The 21,702-nt window shown below is 38.9% G+C and overlaps 1 protein-coding gene across 1 annotated transcript in view; it reads left to right on the top strand.

Moving 5' to 3' along the window:
- Positions 1–2,568: 2,568 nt before the first annotated feature.
- The window catches only part of CPNE3 (copine 3), a 44,105-nt gene continuing 24,971 nt past the window's right edge, over positions 2,569–21,702 (top strand). Inside the window, exons 1-5 of the mRNA XM_069466262.1 lie at positions 2,569–2,640; positions 16,342–16,481; positions 16,753–16,932; positions 18,709–18,783; positions 20,045–20,116. Coding sequence (XP_069322363.1) covers positions 16,350–16,481; positions 16,753–16,932; positions 18,709–18,783; positions 20,045–20,116 — 459 coding nt within the window. The 5' untranslated portion in view covers positions 2,569–2,640; positions 16,342–16,349. The remainder of the gene's footprint in view (positions 2,641–16,341; positions 16,482–16,752; positions 16,933–18,708; positions 18,784–20,044; positions 20,117–21,702) is intronic.

Below are 21,702 nucleotides of genomic sequence, written 5' to 3'. Positions count from 1 at the left end.
AAATTGAGGCTGGTCTGTTTGACCAACAGAATCCTGTAAACTAAGTGATGGTGTATGACTTGAGGCTAAGTCATAATAAAGAAAAGTCATTGCAGCTTCTGCCTTAGTCTCTTGAATTGTTTGCCTTGAGGGGAGCTAGCAGTCATGCTATGAGGACACTCAGGCAGCCCTGTGGAGAAGCCCATGTGGAGAGGAACTGTGGTCTCCCACTGACAAACAATACCACTTTGCTAGCTGTGTGAGTGAGTCACCTTGGAGATAGATCCTTCAGTCCCTGTTGAGCCATCAGATGACTGTAACCCTTGCTACTAGCTGAATGCAACATCATGAGTGATGATGAGCCAGAACCACCCAACTAAGCTAATACTAAATTCCGAAACCACAGAACCTTTGAGAGACAATAAATAATTGTTCCTATTTAAGCCATTAAATTTGGTGTAATCTGTTATAGAGCAAGTGGTAACTAATACAATATCCAGGTGAAATGTAGGCAGTTAGAATCTGGAGTTTCAGAGGGAAGGCATGGAAGTTTGGTAGCCTTAAGAATATAGATGGAATTCAAAGCTGTAAAACTAGATGAGATAACTAAGGATGTGATTGAAGATAAAAAAGAGAAGCTCCAAGAACTAAGCCCTGGGCCACTCCAGTGTTTAAAAACTGGGAATACGAGGATCAAAAAGCAAAGGAAAGAAGTAACAGCCCCTGAGGTAGAATACCTAAGAGCGTTTTGTGAATATCTCATTCATTTTAACATGAATTTAACTCTCTGCCAGGTGTTGAGTCTCATACTTATTTGTTTTTTTTTTTTTTTTTTTTTTATTTCTAGAAGCTTGTTATGCCTGGTACATAATATGCATTCAACACATGTTGAATTAATGGGTGAATGAATAAAAACAAAAGTAGAATGGAATTTGGATTCTAGTTGAAGAGAATGAATAAGTACATTGAATAGCTATGGCATTACACATTCAAATGAGAGATTGCTTTTTGAATACTAAAAGTGAAAAACCATCCCCTTGTCTCTATTCTATCCCTGTTTTAATAGAAAAATTTTGAAGGTTAGGTATGGATACTGCATATTCTGGAATATTTGAAATTGCAGTTAAATTAGTGGAGTCTGTGGACCTTCATTTAATTATAAAAACAGAATAAAAAATAAAATCAACAACCTTTAGTAAAAACAAAAATAAAACACTTCTCCTTCCACTTCCCCATTATATTTCAGCGACAAAGGGCTTGTTTCTATACTTGCAATTTGCTAAGTTTGTTCTTACCTTTGCCCCTGCTATCATTCCTCTGCCCTCAGATGTTTGCCTGACTAAGTCCTTCTTATTTTTCAGGTCTCAGATCAAATACCATCCTAGACAGGTCTTTCCTGATCCCTAGTCTAAATAAGCTTCTACTATACTTAAGAGCCCCCCTTGTCACATCGCCTCTTAATACTTCCCTCATGGCACTTTTGGCTGTCGGAAATCTCTTTTGTCTTTAATAACTTACATTTTTTTTTTGGTCCGGACTCTAGACCTCATCTCTACAAAAAGAAAAAGAAAAATTAGCTGGGCATGGTAGCACACACCTGTAGCCCCAGCTACTTGGGAGGCTGAGGCAGGAGGATTGCTTGAGCCCAGGAGTTTGAGGCTACAGTGAGCTACAATGACACACTGTACTCTACCCAGGGGACAGAGTGAGACTCTGTTTCCCAAAAAAAAAAGATTGTTTACATTTCTTTGTTACATTTTCCATTTCCTCTGTAAGTAAAAAATTTATCCTTTGCCCATTTTTCTATTGCATGTTTTTTTTTTTCTTACCAATTTAAATGAATTTAAGATGCTTTTTGTCAGGTCTATGACAAACATTGTTTCCAGTGTGTTTGCCTATTGATTTTGTCCCTGTTTCCTTGGGCAGAAGTTCCAAATTATTAAGCAGTCAAATGCAGCAACGTTTTCCATAGTGGTTTGGTTTTAGCAGACAGCATAGTGAATGTAGTAAGCTACCAAGCAGGGTGCTTTGAAGTTATTTAGCAGAATCTGTGACTTTAGGCAAGTAGGCCAGTTACTTAGCTTCCAAATGTTACATTCTTCCATTGCAGTTTTCATTTGCGATATGGGGATAAATGGGACACCAAACACGTCACAAGACTGTTGTGAGGATTAAATGAAATGAAGGATGTAAAATGTTAGTGTGCACCTTGAAAACGCTGTAAATAAGTATGGTTAAGAGCCAGTACATATTTCACTATTTTCATGTTGAGAATTTTTCTCGGTTCAGATATGGTATAAATTTTAGCAAACATTTTAATTTCTTTATTCTTCAGGAATTAATTTTGGTGCACCAAACAACTTTTTGAAATGCCTAAAGTCAACTTTCGGTTTTTGGCAAGCGAGCGACCTCTGCAGTAGCGGAGAAGCGCCAGCCTAACCGCCGCAGGGAATAAAGGGTGGGCTGCGGCCGGGGTGGGCGGAGCTCGCGCAGGCTGAGAGTGGGCGGGGCGAGCCTCTGACCCGCCCCCGAGCGCCCCCGCCCCTCCCCTCTGCCCGTCCAGCCCTAGTTTCTTGTGAATCCTGGGTGGCTGGGACCTCGCTGCAGGCGTTGCTGGTCTGGTCCGCACCAGCGCTCGACTTCCATCCCGAAGACCGGCAAGTGAGTGCGGGCCTCACCCTGTTTCTGGGCGGTGGCCCCCGCGACCCACCAACCCCCCGGGGGAAGAGGAAAGTCCTGGCCTGCAGAATCCGGGCCCTCAGGCTCCGCGCGGCGAGGCCCACTGGGCCCTGGCTCTGGAAGTGCACTCTGGGCTTCGCTTAGCCGGGGATCGGCCGGGCGCGCGTGGGGCTGCCGGGCCACTGAACGCTTGGTCGGCGGCTTGGCAAGGCCCGGGGCTGGCCGGTACCTTCTGGAAGAGCCCCAACTTGGGCTTAGCTCTGGGCGGCGAGGAGCCGCCTGGACCTGGCTGTCGCGCACCTGAAATGGTGGTGCCTGGGATCCGCCTGCCTCCCCTCAGCGGAGAGGGTCGGGCCTTTGGCCCAGAGAAGGGTGACAGGCCCTGAAATCTCTGCAGCGCCAACCGGGGAGAGGGGTAGGGACCCCATACCGTACTCGAGGTGAAGCGAATGCCATGATGAACGAACGGGGCGCGCTTCAGAGCACCCGAAGAGAAGCTGCCAGGTGGGGTGGGTGACTCTTCCGGAGCAAAGCAAGGAGGTTGTGAGGAGATGAATCCTAGCAGTTGCTGTTCCTGCTCCAGCTTCGAAATTCTTCTGTCTAGTGTTTTGGGTCACTACTCCAGGGGCGTGGAGGAAGTACTGTTGCATTCGTTTTTCAGTGCCGGAACCTCTCAGGGGACCGGGCACATTGACCATTAATGTTGCGCTTCATGATCATCTGCAATTTTTGCTTATCCTTAATGTTATCTTTTCGTGGCTGCCTCTATAACAGATAATCAAGTAGAAGAAAGGGCGGGGTTTAATATAGCAATTATTGATTTCAGCGTCCAACAATAACTCTGCTAGACAATTTTTATATATATTAGCTCGTTTAATGCTCACAACCACATGTTGAAGTGGTACTGTTATTCTGTTTCAATACTTCAGGAATCTCAAGTTGAATAACTCACTAAATTACATAAATGGTAGCTGGTAGCATTAAAGTTGGAACTCAGGTCTGTATAATTTTAGGGCACAGCCTTTATGGCTCAATGTAAAAGAACATTGTTCTTTTGGATAAGACTGATGCTTAGGTTTCAAATCTGTGCTTTGAGGTCTGTGAGCTGTATGACCTTGGCCAGGGTACTTAACTTTTTAGGGCCTGTTTCTGCATTTGTAAAAGAGAGATAAAATACCTCCTGTGTCACACGGTTGTTATAAGGATTAAATAAGATATTTGTAAAACACTTAGCAAAGTGCCTAGCACATAGTTAGTGTTAAGCTATATATAGCTACATACATTCTGCTGTTGTCATTAATTAGGGTTAGCAAACTCTAGCTCTTGAGTGCTGTCAGCTAGAGCCAAACAAAACTTGTACAGGCCTAGATCATAGGTAGAGGGAAACAGCAAAGGGTAGAAAAAGAAAAGGGAACTGAAAACAAGTAACATGTATAACACAATGGATGTCTCGGACATTCATCTGTGGTACCCAGGGCCACTGTTTGCCTTTGTGAGAATTTTTCAAAAGGCAATTCCTTTTAGCTTAGGAATTGGAAAAATGCATCCTACTTGGGCTGAAAAATTTCACACTCCGGGATTGGTCCATGCTGAGGCTCTCTGGATGTGAATGAGTGCTGAATTTCAGGAACCCACAGACTAAAATGTGCCTGACACAAACCCCACAATGGAGAGTGCAGTTCTCTTTCAGGATTTCTTCTCTCAGGTCTAGTCCCTAAAGAAGGCAGAGAAAAATGAGGTTCCAGGATGGGGGGAACAAAAGAATTCTTTGCCATTAATTGTTGCATAATGACTGGACTCCTCTCCTAATTTTACCTCTAACTGTGAATACTTTATAGACAATGATCTTCATTTCCACATACATTTAAGGAAACCTAACTATTGCACATTTTATTAATAGAACATTTTACTTTCATATACTCTTTACAGTCTATCACCACTGCCCCAAATATTTTCCTTACAGCACTGGCTCAGATACCTAGTTCATGCTGTACCTCACCCAGCTCCTATCAATTCCTGGTATAGCTTTATACATACTTTTCCTTGCCCTCAGTTTTGCCGTGAAAAATAGAAGGAAATACTACATACTAATTTCAGTAAATCATTTTGAAATGTCCTCTTACCAAATAGATATATTATGTCTAGTTCCTGTGAAAATCACCAAAGCAACAGTGTGGTTGCAATATGCATTGTCATTAGGCTACTTCAATTTTCTGAGCTTTTAGTTTACCATGCCTGTAGCCTTTAAGGTGATAGTCAATACATGTTAAAATAGATATATGCAACTGTAAAGAGGAACTTGTCTGTTCACATTTTCATCTGTTTGGGGGTAAGAATTTTTTTAAAAAAGAAGTGAAATCAAAACAAATATTTCTTGATGGCATTGTGACAATGTTTGTAAAATATCTAAAATTACACCCGACTTTCAATAGTTCTTGCTCTCCTTTCCTGCTTTATTTTACTCTTTAGAACTTACTACCACCTAACATAGCATATGTTTTACTTATTTTTCTTTATTACTGTCTGCCTCCCTGTAGTGTAACTAACTTCTTGAGGGCAGGGGTGTTTGTCTGTTTTGTTCATTGTTGGCTCCCCAGTGCTTTAGAATAGCACCTGATACACAGTAGTTGATCTACAAATATTTTTTGAATGAGTGTTGAATGAATGAATAGTAATATTAAACCATTCATGATTGGGAAATAGAAAGAAAGAGATTTGCCATTTAGAGCCGGGGCATAGTAGAGACTAGGGCAGGTGAGAAGTTCAGCATCTGGAAAATTCCAAAAAGTGGAAAGTGCTCTAAGGGGAACAAAAACCCCAAAGGACTTTAGTCTCTGCAGGTTGATGTGCCTTAATATAGTATACAGCCTGCCTGCTGTAAAGCTGGCCAGCAGCTTTACTGAGTCTTTATAATTTTAAAAGTTTTCAACTGAGCGGTTGGGATTTTCAGGTATGAGATGCAGCTCAGATTTTTACCAAAGGTAAAAGATGATTCACTTTGTAGATTTATACTGTATAGCCGACTTTGCCAAGATGCATGTTTCATAAAGTGAGGCAATACTGAGATGTTGTCACTGCTTCTAACTTTTATTAATATCTGTCAATGGAAAAGAAGACCAACTCTGTAAAATAATTTTAAAGAGATTTATTCTAAGCCAAATTTGAGTACCATGATACGGAGCCACGCCCAAGAAGCCTTGAGCAAGTGGACTTGCTGTGGTTGGCTTATAGTTTGATTTTATACATTTCAGGGAGACAGGAGTCACAGGTAAAATCATAAATCAATACATGGGAGGCATACATTGGTTTGGCCTGAACCACCTTGAAGGGCGGGAGGATTACAGGTTATAGGTGGGTTTAAAGTTTCTTTGATTTGTAATTGGTTAAAGACAGGAAGCTTTGTCTAAAAGCTTGGGATGTTTTAAGACAAGGAGGTCTGTCTGTTAGTCAAAGACAAAACATCATACTTGTTGTGTAAATTGAGGACCTGCACGTTTGTCTTGCATACCCTTAGGCCTGTTAGTGGGTTACCAATGATATCTCTAAGAAGGGAGGGGGCATGATGAAGCATGTCTGACCTCCCTCCTTGTGGCAGGCAATTTAGTTTTAGGATATACCCTTGGCCAAGAAGGGGTCTAGTCAGCTGGTTCGGGGGAGCCTTAAGATTTTATTTTAGTTCACATATCTTACTATGTGAACCTGTGATGAACTGTTCATTTTTAGGCTTGAAAATATAATCAGTGATATTTCTAGAATAAGGGATTAGAAAAGTGGTATAACCTGAAACACATGTTAAGTAAACTCTATAGCCTGCCATGAATCATGAAATAGAACAATGTATCTTCAGGATTTTCTATAGAAATTAAAGAAGGGGGCTGGGCGCCGTGGCTCATGCCTGTAATCCTAGCACTCTGGGAGGCCGAGGTGGGCGGATTGTTTGAGCTCAGGAGTTCAAGACCAGCCTGAGCAAGAGCGAGACCCCATCTCTACTAAAAATAGAAAGAAATTATATGGACAGCTAAAAATATATATATATAGAAAAAATTAGCCGGGCATGGTGGTGCATGCCTGTAGTCCCAGCTACTCAGGAGCCTGAGGCAGAAGGATTGCTTGAGCCCAGGAGTTTGAGGTTGCTGTGAGCTAGGCTGACGCCATGGCACTCTAGCCCGGGCAACAGAGTGAGACTCTGTCTCAAAAAAAAAAAAGAAGGAGCCTTAGTTGATTGCTTACTTTGTAGCAATAAGGACAAGGTAAAACTGCACATACTTTTTATTTTTGAAGTTAGAGTGATTAAGTGTCAACTCTTTGGTATTAACTCCTGCTTTCCCCAATTCTGCATGTCCAAGTATCAGCTGTAGTATCCCTATTTAGATTTTGTTGAGGATAGTTCAAGAATCTGGAAACATTTATTTTAGGAGTGTCCAGAAGCTGATTCCTTTTGCTGCCATGACGTATGCTGAGAGCTTAATATGAGATTCCATGGATCGTAACATAACTAATTTCCTTATTATGCTTCATGTACATAATAGACTGGGCCTTGTGTTTTGTTTGTTGTTTTTTATGACATCTGAGAATTTAATAACAGTTTCAAGCAAAGGTAACTAACTAGTGGAAAAGTATCCAAATATATATATTTTTTTCAGAGACAGCTTTTTCCATAGTGAGAGATGGAGACTGAGTTTGGAAAACTTTATCCTTTTTCTTCCATTTCTCTTTTTTGTTGTTATAAATTTTCTGATGTTTTCTATTCATTTTTTAAGTCATTTAGTATCACTTCCTAAGCAAGTTTCATATTCACTGTAATTAAATTAGAGTCATAAAACATTAACTGGAAGAGAATTTGGGAGGTACTTAAAGGGATTGACTCAACTCTTAGTTTTAACAGTTGAAAAAAATTGAGGCCTCAAGAAGTTAGAGCGCTTGCCAACGTGCCCACCATTGTGATATGACTGACATAGAACCAGAGTCCAGTTTTTTGACCCATGATCTAGAGATCTTTCCTGTTTGTCCCTTTTTCACATTAAAAGAAAACATAGCATTTTCTCTGTTTTTTGTACATTTATGCTTGACATAATACCCTATCCCAATTTCTAGTATCGCCTGTAGAGATTTAAAAAAAAAAATCTGAGCGTCGCTTTCTTACTAAATATACAACAAGCTCATTTTAAATTCCTTTAATGTAAGTTTTTTACTCTCAGAGTCTGGATATTAAGTGTAGTATATTCCTGAGAATAAATGTTGCTGACCTAAGATGGTCCAGCAGTACCTGCATGCATGTGTGCAGATACCCTAGCAAGGAGAAAATGCGTCGTCTTGGCTTTAAATAATTTACAATTTAATGGGCTATCTTGAAGAGAAACTGCTATGATGTAATATAGTATAAACCATTCCAGTTCTTCTACTCCTTGGCAAGCCACCGTAATTCTGGTTACATTTGTTTAAGAAAGATATTAATACTTGTAGCCTAAGTATTAACCTTGTAATTTTAAAGATCCTATTTCTTTATTAATTTCTATCAGGCTGAATATTGCATTTGATATCCGAACAAACAAGCCATAAGGAAATTAATTAGAGAATATTACTATTATACTAAGTATTTATTTTTTAATATTGTTTTTAATTGATAAATCATAATTGTATACATTTATGAGGTTTATTTATTTTTTTTATTTGTATTAGTTTTAATTGACAGCTACATAACTATTAATTAGAGACTTTAGTTCTCTCAAGACATTTTGGCATGAGGAGAAAAATATCTGGGTTCTTGGTGCGGTACTGCCACTTACTAGCTTTGTGATCTTAGGTGAGTATTTTAACCTTTTTGAAGAAAGTCATTTTTTCCTCCTAATAGGCACGATGCAGTGTTTAGACAATTAACAATGTGCAGAAAATTGTCAACATATTCTGGGGTAATCAATTCAAATATTGGAATGCTTTATATTATAGTGATAGCTATGATGTATGGACCTCTCACCGTACAGTAATCATTGTCCTGCCCGACTCAGAGTTTTTGTGAGATTCAGAAGATAATATGTTATTTGGGACTCAGAGTTTTTGTGAGATTCAGAAGATAATATGTTATTTGGAAGTACTTTGAAAATTGTAAAAACCCAAAACTACCCAGATGTATGGAATTATTAACTGTCTTTTCTTTCCGCCCTTTCTTTTACTCCCCATTCTCTTACTCTCTGCCTTTATGAAGGGTGAAAAAAAAAAAAAAATCCAACAGTCAGTGGCAACATGAATGCAACTTCTTTTACAGTGAAATATAGTTTAATTTTTTAATTTTTTAAATTTTTATTTTTTCTTTATCACAAATCATCAACCAATATGGTGGATATAATTTTAATGCTCAGTAAAAGTAGAAATCTCTAGAGAGCTTCTTCAGCTTCAAGGGCACTTTGATTATTCCCTATCTGTACTGCAATTTTACACTGTTGTATATTCTATTTATACATGGATAGCTAAGTATTTATTTTTGCTTTTGTTTTCCTCTTCGCATATTGAGAACATCATAGAAGGTATTTAGTAAATAATTGTTGCAAGAATGGATCTCCCCAATTTGAGTATAATGAGCTACAAGGTCTTCTATTGCTGTCCAGTCCCCACAGTCCTTAGCATAATAATGGGTACACAGTAACCTCTTAATATGTACACTTGCCAGTTTGACCTGGACCTCCCAGTAGTGTAGCAGCTTTGGGATTTATAGCCACATTACCCCTCCTCCCTCTCTTCATTTTTGAAAGGGACGCTTAATTACTGTTCTAAGCAACACAATTCGGGAAACTCGGCTTAGGGTATTTATTGCTGATGCTGCTGGACCCGGTTCCAGCTGCCCCAAGGTTACCCTTGTTCACTTTCAGTAGTGATCAGGCAGGATGTACTGGGGAATAGCAGTTAGTGAATCATGGTATTAGAATCAGAAGGAACCTCCGAGAATTTTTTAAATGTAGGCTAACCTTATTTTGTAGCTGAAAACTGAAGGAAGTTTACTAAAGGGATTGGTAGGTAGACACTGACTTCTTCCTGTCAATTATTGTACTACAAATTATGAGTCACAGACAGGGGCCTGGGTTCCTGTCCCCCACGCAGTAACTATGGAACTCTTCTGAGAGGATTTAGGGAAATTAGCACTTGTCTATAGTCACGACTAACTACTTTGGCAAATTAATTTTGTGTAAATCCCAAAGATTGTTTTAATATCATTTCAGGAAGTTCTTCATAAATAAGGATGAGAAAGTTGCTTTATATCTTACTACTTAATAATAAGCCATCTATGCTGAGACACTCAATTAAAATATTTAAATAGTTAATAGAATAATTGCTACAATTCATGGAGTATCTAATATATGCTGAGCATGCTACAGACCTTCAATTGTCAGGTATTTTTTAAATCCCCATTTTATAGATAAGAAAAGTGAGGTTCAGATAGATAATTTGGCAAAGGCGACATGCCCAGATAAATGGTGGTAAAGAAATTTGAACCACATCCACTGACTCCGAAGTTACTGTTCTTTCTGCTGTGAATAACCTGTGCCAGATGTCATGCTTCAGGACGAATAGGAAGCAGTAAAACATGGTCGCTGTCCTCAGCTCATAGTATGTAGACAAGATGATGAGCCACACACACAAGTAACAGGAATGGGAAGAAAATGGGATCAGTGCCATAACAGCATTAGGAGGGTATCAGCAACAGCTTTATGGAGGAAGGGTCATTTGAAGTGGATCTTGAAGAACTTAGATGGGCAGAGGTAGCTGTTCAGGTAGGCTAGCGTCAGATGTTGGCAGAGTCATGAATTTCAGGCTTAACTCATTGGACTATGGTAGGCTCCTGGCAGCTAGTAGTCATTTTTTTTTTTTTAGTAGAGAGTGATAAAATTATGATGTGAATGGAGAGAAGATAGCATTAGAATACCTATTAGGAGACTATTATAGTAGGCAGGTGAGAAATATGGAAGACCTGAAGTAGGGTTGTGACTGTGGGTACAGGAAGGGTCTGTACCTCCATGTTGGAGAGAGATTTGGGTTGTATTAGGTAGAACCTCCATGAAATCTTTACTGAGTAAATCTAAGAGTAGGTTTAAGGGAAGAAGGGAAAAGAGGAAGCAGTTAAGACTTCAGCCAGAGTGTGGGAATAACCATATGCCTTAATTTTCACATGCCAAGTGCCACTTCAAATATTAGGCCTTAATTTTCAGTTCCTTTGGATTATCTGTGTTATAATGTTGATTCAAAAAGTTAGAGTGACTGGGAAAATGGTTGATATATTTAGTATTTTTAGGGGTTCTTTGCATTTCAGAAGAGGAGTTTGAATCAAGCAATTCTCCAGTAAGTAATATGTACTGTAGGGACTATTTCTTTCTTTCCTCTCTATCATCCTCCTATTTGTGGAGTAAAATACTACATAGAATCATTCTTTAGTTGTGCATGCATTCCTCTGCCTCATCACTTGTCCCAGCTAAATCCCCTGTTTTTCTGTACACAAAGGATATAAAATATTTGTTTTATTTTCTGTCAGCATAGTTTGTGGATAAGATATCCTATTGCTCTTTGAAAACGTTGTGTATCATATACTAGATAATTACATTAAAAGGAAATGAAAAGAGCATCTTCATAAATGTTGCTATTAACAAGGTTCCAGACCTGAGTGTATATGTAATTTCTTCCATTTGCCATTCAGCCATATGGGTTTTTAGACAAAAGTGAGGCTATAGTCAGAGTCATTTTCAGGGGGGAATACTACTAAGAGAGGAAATTTGTTTCCTGCCAGCAACGCAGTAGGGTAACTGTCAGCAATTTGCTAAATAATCAGCTGAGCCTGACTTGTTTTTGTAGCTTTTGTATGAGTATTTTTAAGGAAAAATATAATGTCCTGCTATGTTGTGTTTCTTTGGTGTGAGACTGACTTCACACATAGATATCTGCAGTCTCTGTTGAATTCTCCCCATCCTTGGAAATTTGAAGACTTTTCTGGTGGCTGGTAGAGAATTCTCTATGTGTTGTTCCTCTGGAGCTTTAGCAATCCTTGCTCATTCTATGTCTGTGCACAGGGTATTGCATGATACTTAGTGTTCATTCTGTCTGTCCACAGGGAATTGCATGATGCTTGGTGTTGCTGACCTGCAACTACCTTATGCAAAAGAAAAAAAAAACTTTCAACTAACATTATTCCACAGATTCTGTGTTAGATACAAAAAGCAAGATGCCTGGCACATGCCAGATTTACAGGTTTTTTGCAGTATCTCCATTTTTACTGATAAGGAAATCTAGGCTTAGGAAGTTGAAGTTACATATATGTGGTCACACAGCTAGCACTAGATGTAAGATTCAACCGAGGTATGCATTACTCCAGATTTGATCATCTTCCTGTACTGTAGTAATCTGCTACTATTAGTGCAATTGAAATTCAGAGGAGCAATTTGTTATGGATTGGAATAATCAGGATAATCATTATGGAATGGAATAATAAGAAATAAGAAACAAGGGATAGGCCGGGCGCAGTGGCTCACGCCTGTAATCCTAGCACTCTGGGAGGCCCAGGCGGGAGGATCGCTGAAGATCAGGAGTTCGAGACCAGCCTGAGCAAGAGCGAGACCCCATCTCTACTAAAAATAGAAAAAAATTATATGGACAACTAAAAATATATATATAGAAAAATTAGCCGGGCATAGTGGCGCATGCCTGTAGTCCCAGCTACTCGGGAGGCTGAGGCCGGAGGATCGCTTGAGCCCAGGAGTTTGAGGTTGCTGTGAGCTAGGCTGACGCCACGGCACTCACTCTAGCCTGGGCAACAAAGTGAGACTCTGTCTCAAAAAAAAAAAAAATAAAATAAAATAAAAAATAAAAAATAAAAAAAAGAAACAAGGGATAAATAAGAGAGGATCAGACCCTGGAGGCAGGTAGTGATAGAATACTACTACGAGTACTGCTAATGCTAAATGTTTGAACACTTACGATATATTAGGCAATGTTTAATATATTAACTCGTTCAATTCTCATGAAAACCCTTTGAGGTAGGGATAGTTATTTCATTTTATTTTATTTTTATTTTTAAGCCGCTCCCCCCAGTTATTTTATTTTATAGATGGGGAAACCTGGAGGGAATATGGAGGTTACAGATCTTGCCCAAGGTCACAGATGAGAACTGGGGCAGTTTGCAGTTTGATTCTAGAGCCTGTGATAGGGAGCATCGAACAGGAAGGGGAAAATCAAGGGGGCATGCTTCATTCAGGGCTGAATACAGTAGATGTGAAAAAAAGGGAAAAAGGAAATTGTATGTAGGGGTGGGTGGGTGTGGGAGAGGGATGTAGGTTTTGGGAGTGCTGTACACCAATTGATGTCTGAAGCCTTGAGAGGGGTAAGGTCAAAGGAGAGGTAAATGCAGACAAAGACCAGGAGGTGACAGAGCCTTTAGGGATTCTCACAGTTTCTCTAATGGGAGAAGGGAGAGAGGTACTAGGCAGAGATGGAGAAGAAGAGAATGAGGGATGGAAAATCCCAGGAAGAAGAGATTGAGGATGAGGTCCCAGTATCAATATCCCTGAGATTTCATGGGTGTGGATAACTTTAAATTCAATCTACTGCCTTCTCTGTGCTTTTGTGTTTTGTGGTATTTCTCCCTTCTTATTGTTGAACTCTTGCCTCCTGTTATGTTTTTAGCACTTTTAACTTTTTTATAACTCAAGGGGAAGAGGAATGATTATTGTATTAACATTATTAATATAAGTGTTTTCTAATATTATATATACTTCAGAAAAGAAATAGCTAATCTTCTGAGTTGGATGGTATGAAGACATGCGACTTTTGGTGCTAAATTCTAATCTTGTTTATTGCTTGATAAAGAGACCTTACTGGTATCATGTTAGAGTGTTCTAACTAAAAGACACCGTAAAATTAGAAGAGATTTGACAAATGACATTTTAAAATAAGCCATTTCATCCCATTTTCCCCAGTTTGGGAACTTGTAGTAAAATCTTGTTACCTGCCTACTGAGTTTTTCTGACTGGTTCTCAGGACACTCTAAGCTTGGCCCCTCCACCTGTGCAGCTTTGCTTTCTCTGACATATATGCTCACTTCTGTGACACCTGGTGGGGTGTCCTCACTGTGCCTTCTAATATCCTGCTCTTTCCTCTCTCTCACTTTACCTGTTCAAACTGAATCTTTCAAACCCAGGCAGTGTAAGTCTTACCTGCACTATGAATTCTCCTCTGACTGCTTCATTGATTTCTTCTTACCCTTGATATCTTTTGTGTATATTGTCAATACTATGTATTTTAATACATAACCATCTTGATGCATATTAAAATGGCAAAAAAAACCAAGCCAAAGCAACAACCAAAAAAAAAAAAAAAAAACTGACTTCATAAAAGGACATAGTATTCATAGTTTTAGTTTTACTACAATATCCCTGGGTATAGATGGGATTTAGGAAATAAATTGGGGGCTTGTGAATCTTGTTGTTTATTCAGGAATCATTTTCTTCCCAGGTGAAGGGATACACATGTAGCATTATTATTATTTTATTTTATTTATTTTTTTTTTTTGAGACAGAGTCTCATTCTGTTGCCCGGGCTAGAGTGCCGTGGCGTCAGCCTAGCTCACAGCAACCTCAAACTCCTGGGCTCAAGCAATCCTACTGCCTCAGCCTCCTGAGTAGCTGGGACTACAGGCATGCACCACCATGCCCAGCTAATTTTTTCTATATATAGTTTTAGTTGAACAGATAATTTCTTTCTATTTTTTTTTTTAGTAGAGACGGGGTCTCTCTCTTGCTCAGTCTGGTCTTGAACTCCTGAGCTCAAACAATCCTCCCACCTTGGCCTCCCAGAGTGCTAGGATTACAGGCGTGAGCCACCATGCCTGGCCTAGTATTACTTTTAAAAGGAATTTCCAGCAACTACTACTAAGGTTATACAACCTACCTCATTATCCTCAGTCTCCATTAATTTAGGAATCTTAAATGCTAGTATTGTTTTTTGACATACATTGAGGATTGCTACTGATTTTTAGAGAGTTCATTAGAGTAATTAAGGAGTTTTCATAAGGCATGAGTTGTTTTCTGACATTGCCACAGGGCTGTTCTAATAGTAATCCTTATTATTTCAGACTTGATTAGGCATTTTATTCAGCATAGAAATCCTACTCCTGTTAGATATAACAGGATGATGAGTGGATTTATTTCTGGATCCTAGAATTTCAGCTAAATCTCCCAGTAGAGGGCAAAGGGCATTAAATGCTCACTATTGTAAGGATGTTTGCCAGCTGCTCCGGGGAAGATGTACCTTCTCACCTCACCTCCAGAACCTGTCCTATCACTGTCAACCTCCACTTCACTCTAGATGGCTGGCTAAGTGGACCTCTAGCTGGGGAATGCAATGCCTGGTTCCTCTTCTTGGTGACACCTGCAGTCTCTTTCATTTTCTTGGTTCAGAGGAAAGCAGTTCACCCTCAATACTGCATCCCTACTCAAGGCAGGCCCCCATCAAATACTCCACCCCTATCCCCAGTCCTTTTCATATATGGATCGGAAGTTGGGGAGAGGAGGAGTCTGTGGAAGTTGGGCTAACCCCGGTATTTCTTAGCAAGTCATGAGGGGAGATGGGCCACACCTCTCTCTAATGTGTCAACCTTGTCTACACTTTAGAGTAATCTAAGGAACTGAGGCCCAAGTTGCACCCTAAACCAGTCAAGTTAAAATCTCTTTGTGTGGGACTCTGGCATCAGTAGCTTTGAAAGCTCCTCCAGATGGTTCCAATAAGCAGCCAAGATTGAGAACCACTGCTGCTAATAACTATTTGGAGTTGGGGGCAGAGTGGAGGGAGGGGTATTTGGGGTCTTTTATTCCCCGGGTTTAGTCTTAGCCAAAATTCTTTTAAAACAGAAAATATTCCACTCAGTATCTTATCAAATAAACGATTAAAAATGAAATTAAGGTTGTAGCTTAATCTGTTTTGTTCTGTAGCATAATGCTATGTTTACCTTTAAGTGAAGGAAGAATCAACATTATACTTGGACTTTTCCTGCATAGTAAAATGTATAGGCTGGGCGCGGTGGCTCGTGCCTGTAATCCTAGCACTCTGGGAGGCCAAGGCGGGAGGATCGCTCGAGATCAGGAGTTCAAGACCAGCCTGAGCAAGAGTGAGACCCCCCCCCTCCCCCCGCCGTCTCTACTAAAAATAGAAAGAAATGATCTGGACAGCTAAAAATATACACATAAAAAATTAGCCGAGCATGGTGGCACGTGCCTGTAGTCCCAGCTACTCAGAAGCCTAAGGCAGAAGGATTGCTTGAGCCCAGGAGATTGAGGTTGCTGTGAGCTAGGCTGATGCCACGGCATTCTAGCCCAGGCAACAGAGTGAGACTCTGTCTCAAAAAAAAAAAAAAAAGAAGCATAGTAAGGTGAAAAGAAGATAGGTATGTCTTATTTGCCATCTTAAAAGTTGCACTTTACTGTCATACAGTAAATGAGTTATATGCTAGCAATATCACTGCAATCAGCTAATAATAGACACCCAAATCCTTAGAAGGCACGTATAACAAACAGTCTCATTCTAGCAAATTCACTCTTCTGTGAGCCTGTTCTGACAATTTGTCTTAACAATTCAGCTATTTCCATTAGGAATGAGTGTGCTTCTGGAAGGCACAATTTCACTTGTTTTCTCTTTTCATTGGTTTTCCCACAGCTCAAGAAATGGCTGCCCAGTGTGTCACGAAGGTGGAGCTGAATGTTTCCTGTAGCAATCTAATGGATACAGATGTAGGGTCAAAGTCGGACCCTTTATGTGTATTGTTTCTGAATACAAGTGGTCAACAGTGGTATGAGGTAATATTAAATACTTGAGGTGACAAGTAATCTGAATTGCTCTTTTGACAATGTGAAGAGTTTTTTAAAAAATGTTAAAAATAATATTATCTCCTGTGTTAATGCAGTTTTTTGGGAAAGTTTGTCCTTGATTGTAGAATTCTTCGTACACATATAGAAACTTCCTTTAGTTGTCATGTCTATATTTATTTATGTTTAGTACATAAAGATGTTAGAATCCAAGTACACCTTTGATCTGAAGAAACTTTTTTGTTTTGGGGGGTGGGTGTAGGTTGAACGCACAGAAAGGATTAAGAATTGCTTGAATCCCAAATTTTCCAAGACATTTATTATTGATTACTACTTTGAAGTTGTTCAGAAATTGAAATTTGGGGTTTATGACATCGACAACAAAACTATTGAGCTGAGCGATGATGACTTCTTAGGAGAATGTGAATGTACCCTTGGACAAGTGAGTATACATAGCCACTGTCTCTATTTTGTCTAAAATTTTAACCAATGAATTGGGTGTTTTTGATGAGTGTTCATTCATTTAATTTTTAAAATTGAAAAACATGTAATTGCTTTAAAGATTGAGCTCATATATGTGTATTAATATGGTCGGCTTGAACATTATGCAGTTTATCTTATTTTATGAAAGATCAGGGACCATTCATTTCTGGCAAAGCCTGTTAATTCTTTTTGAGTAAGGATGCTTCATTGAGCATTTCAATAAATAATACCTCTGCTCTAGCTGCTGCACAGTTCAGTACAATTTCGTTATGCGCAAGTCATCAGTGCTATCAAAGTAACAGCAACTTCTCTGATGTTCTAACTAGCATGACTTGTCCCTCTTGACTGCCAATGTCTCAACATCACCCCTTTACCTGGCTTGTTCTTGATACAGCCTAAGGTGTGTCAGTTCCTCACTCTCCCCATACCTTCTCTGACCTCCTAGACTAGTTTGGAGCCCTTCCCTGAGCTCACTTGGCACTCTCTACTGTTTCTTACCTTATTTTTTTTTTTTATAGCTTAATTACCTGTTTTACCAGTATATGACAGGCTTGGTCAGGGTAGGGGAATGTCCTGTGACTCACTATTTTGCTCCTCGCTTAGTCTGATTTATAAGGAGAGATCATGACTATCTGTATAGATTGGGGAAGGCTTCAGGAAGGAGGAGTCATTTTCCTCAGTGGGTGATGTTTATCACTTAAATTTTCCTTTGACAAGGTTATTTTTCAGGGTTGAATTGTTTGGAGGTTATGGTATTTTCTAAGTCTCAAGAGCAATATGGAACTAATCAGTTTTCTAAAACTTTGATAAATAGTATCAAAGAAAAAATTAAAGAAGAATTTTTTTGGAAAAAAATTACAGTGTAGCAAAAATTCTAATGAACTTGTGAAATATATCAGAGATATAGCTGTTTGAAAGTACCTAGGGATTGATTATATTATTAATATTAAATTATATTAATTTTAAACAATATAATACTTTATGAGAGTTAAATATTGAAGTTGTGTCTCAGTAGAAAAATTGAATCCCATTTATTGAGTGTTCTGAGGCTCACCTTTTACCTAGAGGGGTTTCAGCTCAGTGATTTTAATATGTGATAAGAATCCGGCCCTCTTTTTCCGTTACAAGGAAGAAGTTAAACTTTGAAGTACTTGGTGAAGAAAATAGTAAGTAGGAAGATTGTATCTGCCTGGGTAGGCTCCTTGGAAGTTTTTTTCCAATGAGTTTTTAATGTGTACATGTATTTTAAATGTCTAAAGAATCTCTAAATTAAGGAACAGACTTAATGTTTCCATTTCTAATGATTTTAAGTGAACTTATCTGGGCACGGTGGCTCACACCTATAATCCCAGCACTCTGGGAGGCTGAGCCTGGAGGATTGCTTGAGGCCAGGAGTTCAAGACTAGCCTGGGCAAGACAGTGAGACCCCCATCCTAAAAAAAATATTAGCTAGGTGTAGTGGTGTGTGCCTGTAGCCTCAGTTATTACGGAGGCTAAGGAAGGAAGATTGTTTAAGCCCAGTAGTTCATGGCTGCAGTGAGCTGTGATCATGACACTACACTCCAGCCTGGGCAACAGAGCAAGACCTCATCTCAAAAAAAAAAAAAAAATAACCCAAAAGAAAGAAAGAAAAGAAAAAGTGAACTTTATATTCAATCTTTTCTCGAAACTATTCAGTTTACGAATTCACATGTTGAAATGAAATAGCTCTTGTATCACTTTTCAATTTTAACAGATTGTTTCCAGTAAGAAGCTAACTCGACCACTGGTGCTTAAAAATGGCAAACCTGCAGGGAAAGGGAGCATTACGGTAAAAATATTTTGTCTTTTGCCTCAAAAGCTTTAGCATAATAGGACATACTGAAACTGCATATGTCGGACAGATATTCTACAGCCATGCTTTATCATTTGATCTCAGATGTTGCATTCCATCCACCGTTGCCTTATAGTGATCACAACTGAGAAATGTGCCAAAAAAGAAGGAGAAAAATGAAGTGTGAGAGGGAGTTCTTTCAATTTTTTTTGGCCTTCGAGGTCTGGTGTACCTTGGTGATACTTGCCCCTCCTCCATGGATGCATCAATAATCTGAATAATTTGTCTCTCTACAATGGAAACAGTCCTCTCAACATAATAGAAACTTTCCATAATGGACTTTATTTCCAGGTGGATGTTAAATAATATTATGATGTGGCCATTGAACCTATAAACTCTATATCACCTTTTTTTGTGCTTGTTCTCTGCCGTCCATCCTCCCACTCAGAACTTCCATTGCTGATTACTGGCCCTAGGCAAATGAATATATGCTTTACTGTATTTTGGGTTTCAAATTATATAATGCCAAGCTTTTAAATACCTTCTCTTCTAGAGTTTCTGTCCAGGTGACCACTTCCTGGAGTGATGGTTTTCTAACTTGAGCTGTCTCTGAGAATATAAGGCTGGCTCCCTGAGAGAGCCATGTTTGAGGATTGTTGTGATTGTCAAATACATTTTTCTGAGCAGCTATTTTGCTCTGGTTTAGATTTCCAAAGGCATAAGAATGTGCAGACTGTTGGGCATGTTGACTTTTGCGGGACAATGAATGTTATCAGTAGTTAGCTTTATTGATCTGAGGCATGGTAGCCTGGCATTTGTTTTTAAGTAGAATAAGTTTCAGTTACATTGGATGAAAACATTGTTCTGACATTTCAATTTATAGAGTTCTCTAGGTATTATTTACTCATCCTTCTCAGTATTTAAAGAGCTTTAGTTTGTTTTGTGCACAAGATAGCTTCAGTCTTCCAGGGCTTTGACTTTTCTCTGGAATGGGGGAGATCCAGTTTGGGCAACCACGTTTACAAGGGAAGTTGCATAATGCCAACTTGGCATATTTTTGGAAAATATTTATTTCACACTCATAAAAGAAATAATGGTGAATCTTTCTTAATGACACCATTTTCTTATTAAAAATTTTAGAATTCATTTACATTAGTATAGATTTATGTATTATTGGATAACAGAATAAATCAGTACCTATTTCATGACTATATTAGAATCCCGAAAACTTGTTTTCTTTCACTTTACCTACTTATAGATTTCAGCTGAAGAAATAAAGGATAATAGAGTGGTCTTGTTTGAAATGGAAGCCAGAAAACTGGATAATAAGGTGGGTAGATTATGCAGATTTCAACAAAGATGTCATGTTTTGCGTCACATTGATTCCCTTTTGAGAAAATAATAATGCAGTTACCATTGTGAACTCCATCATCTGGGCATCACGTAGGGTATTAGTTACTTCCAAATTTTGCATTTCTGTGTGTGTATGTGTATGTGTTTAAGCAGAACATATTTCCCTTTACATCTAGATGAAAGAATCTCTTTCATCTAGATATGGTCAAAGAATTTATCTAGGTTAAAAGAGGAGTTGAATACAAGCATTAATGTTATTTGTAAAAGGCATGAGAGAGAGTATAGTTGTATTATCTTTAGGAAAACAGCAAAAAGTCTATGCTTTATTAATTATAGGCCAGTTACCTCTTTGCTTTCAAATTCAAGAGTCAATGTTTTTTCTTTTCTTTTCTTTCTTTTCTTTTCCTTTCTTTTCTTTTTTTTTTTTTTTCTTTTCTTTTCTTTTTTTTTTTTAAGAGAGAGAGGGTCTCACTCTGTTGCCCAGGCTGGAGTACATAGCTCACAGCAACCTGGAACTCCTGGGCTCAGGTGATCCTCCCGAGTAGCTAGGACTATAGGGGTGTACCACCACACTCAGCTGATTTAAAAAATTTTTTTTTGTAGAGATGGAGTCTTGTTGCATTGCCTAGGCTGGTCTTGACCTCCTGGCCTCAAGCAATCCTCCCACCTCAGCCTCTCAGAGTGCTGAGATTACACGTGTGAGCCATTGTGTCCGCGCCCTGTGTTTATATTTTTGACTATACCAGATATTATTTGCTTGACATTAAATTTTGTGCTCACGAGGGAAATAATGTTATCTTAGTTCTTATATTAATACTGAGGCTAATTCAGGACTAAAAATATTCTTCAGCTCAGGGAAGTATCTGCATATATTGCTGTGGGATTAACAAGTATCTTCATTTTCAAAAATAATAAGGAATATACACTAAGGAATATGTAGATTTCAAAACGAAGATAAAGAAAAATGAAACAATAAAATCATCCATAATCTTACACTTGAGCTTAATATCTGTGAGTGATTTGTACATCCTTATGGAATTTTCTCTGTGTGGGGATGTGTGTGTGTATGTATGTGTGTGTCATTGTGTGTGTTGAGGGTGGTGATAAGGGCATTTTTGAACAATTGCTGTGCTTGAGCATTGTATAGGAGTGCTGTGGTGAATTACAGAGGAAATAGAAGATGTATTTTGTGCCTTTGAAGTATTCTATTGTGCTTTCCGTATATCTACGTCTGTTCTCTTGTGTGTATGAAGAAATGTATGGTATTGGTGAAGGAGTTTTGGACATAGAAGGGTAAGTTATGAAGTCTAGGTCAAGAGCCATCTATTAATTGGATAAGTGATCTTGAGAAAATCATTTAAGTCCTCTACATCAGCAGTCCTCAACCTTTTTGGCACCAGGGACTGTTTTCATGGAAGACAAATTTTCCACAGACCGGGGAGCCGGGGAGGGGATGGTTTCAGGATGATTCAAGAGCATTACATTTGTTGTGTACTTTATTTCTATTATTATTACTTTGTAACATATGATGAAATAATTATACAACTCACCATAGGTTGGGGA

The sequence above is a fragment of the Eulemur rufifrons genome, chromosome 3 (assembly GCF_041146395.1).
Source record: "Eulemur rufifrons isolate Redbay chromosome 3, OSU_ERuf_1, whole genome shotgun sequence".
NCBI lineage: Eukaryota > Metazoa > Chordata > Mammalia > Primates > Lemuridae > Eulemur > Eulemur rufifrons.
Note: the sequence above shows the minus strand (reverse complement) of the source record. Positions and strands in the feature narration are given on the sequence as shown.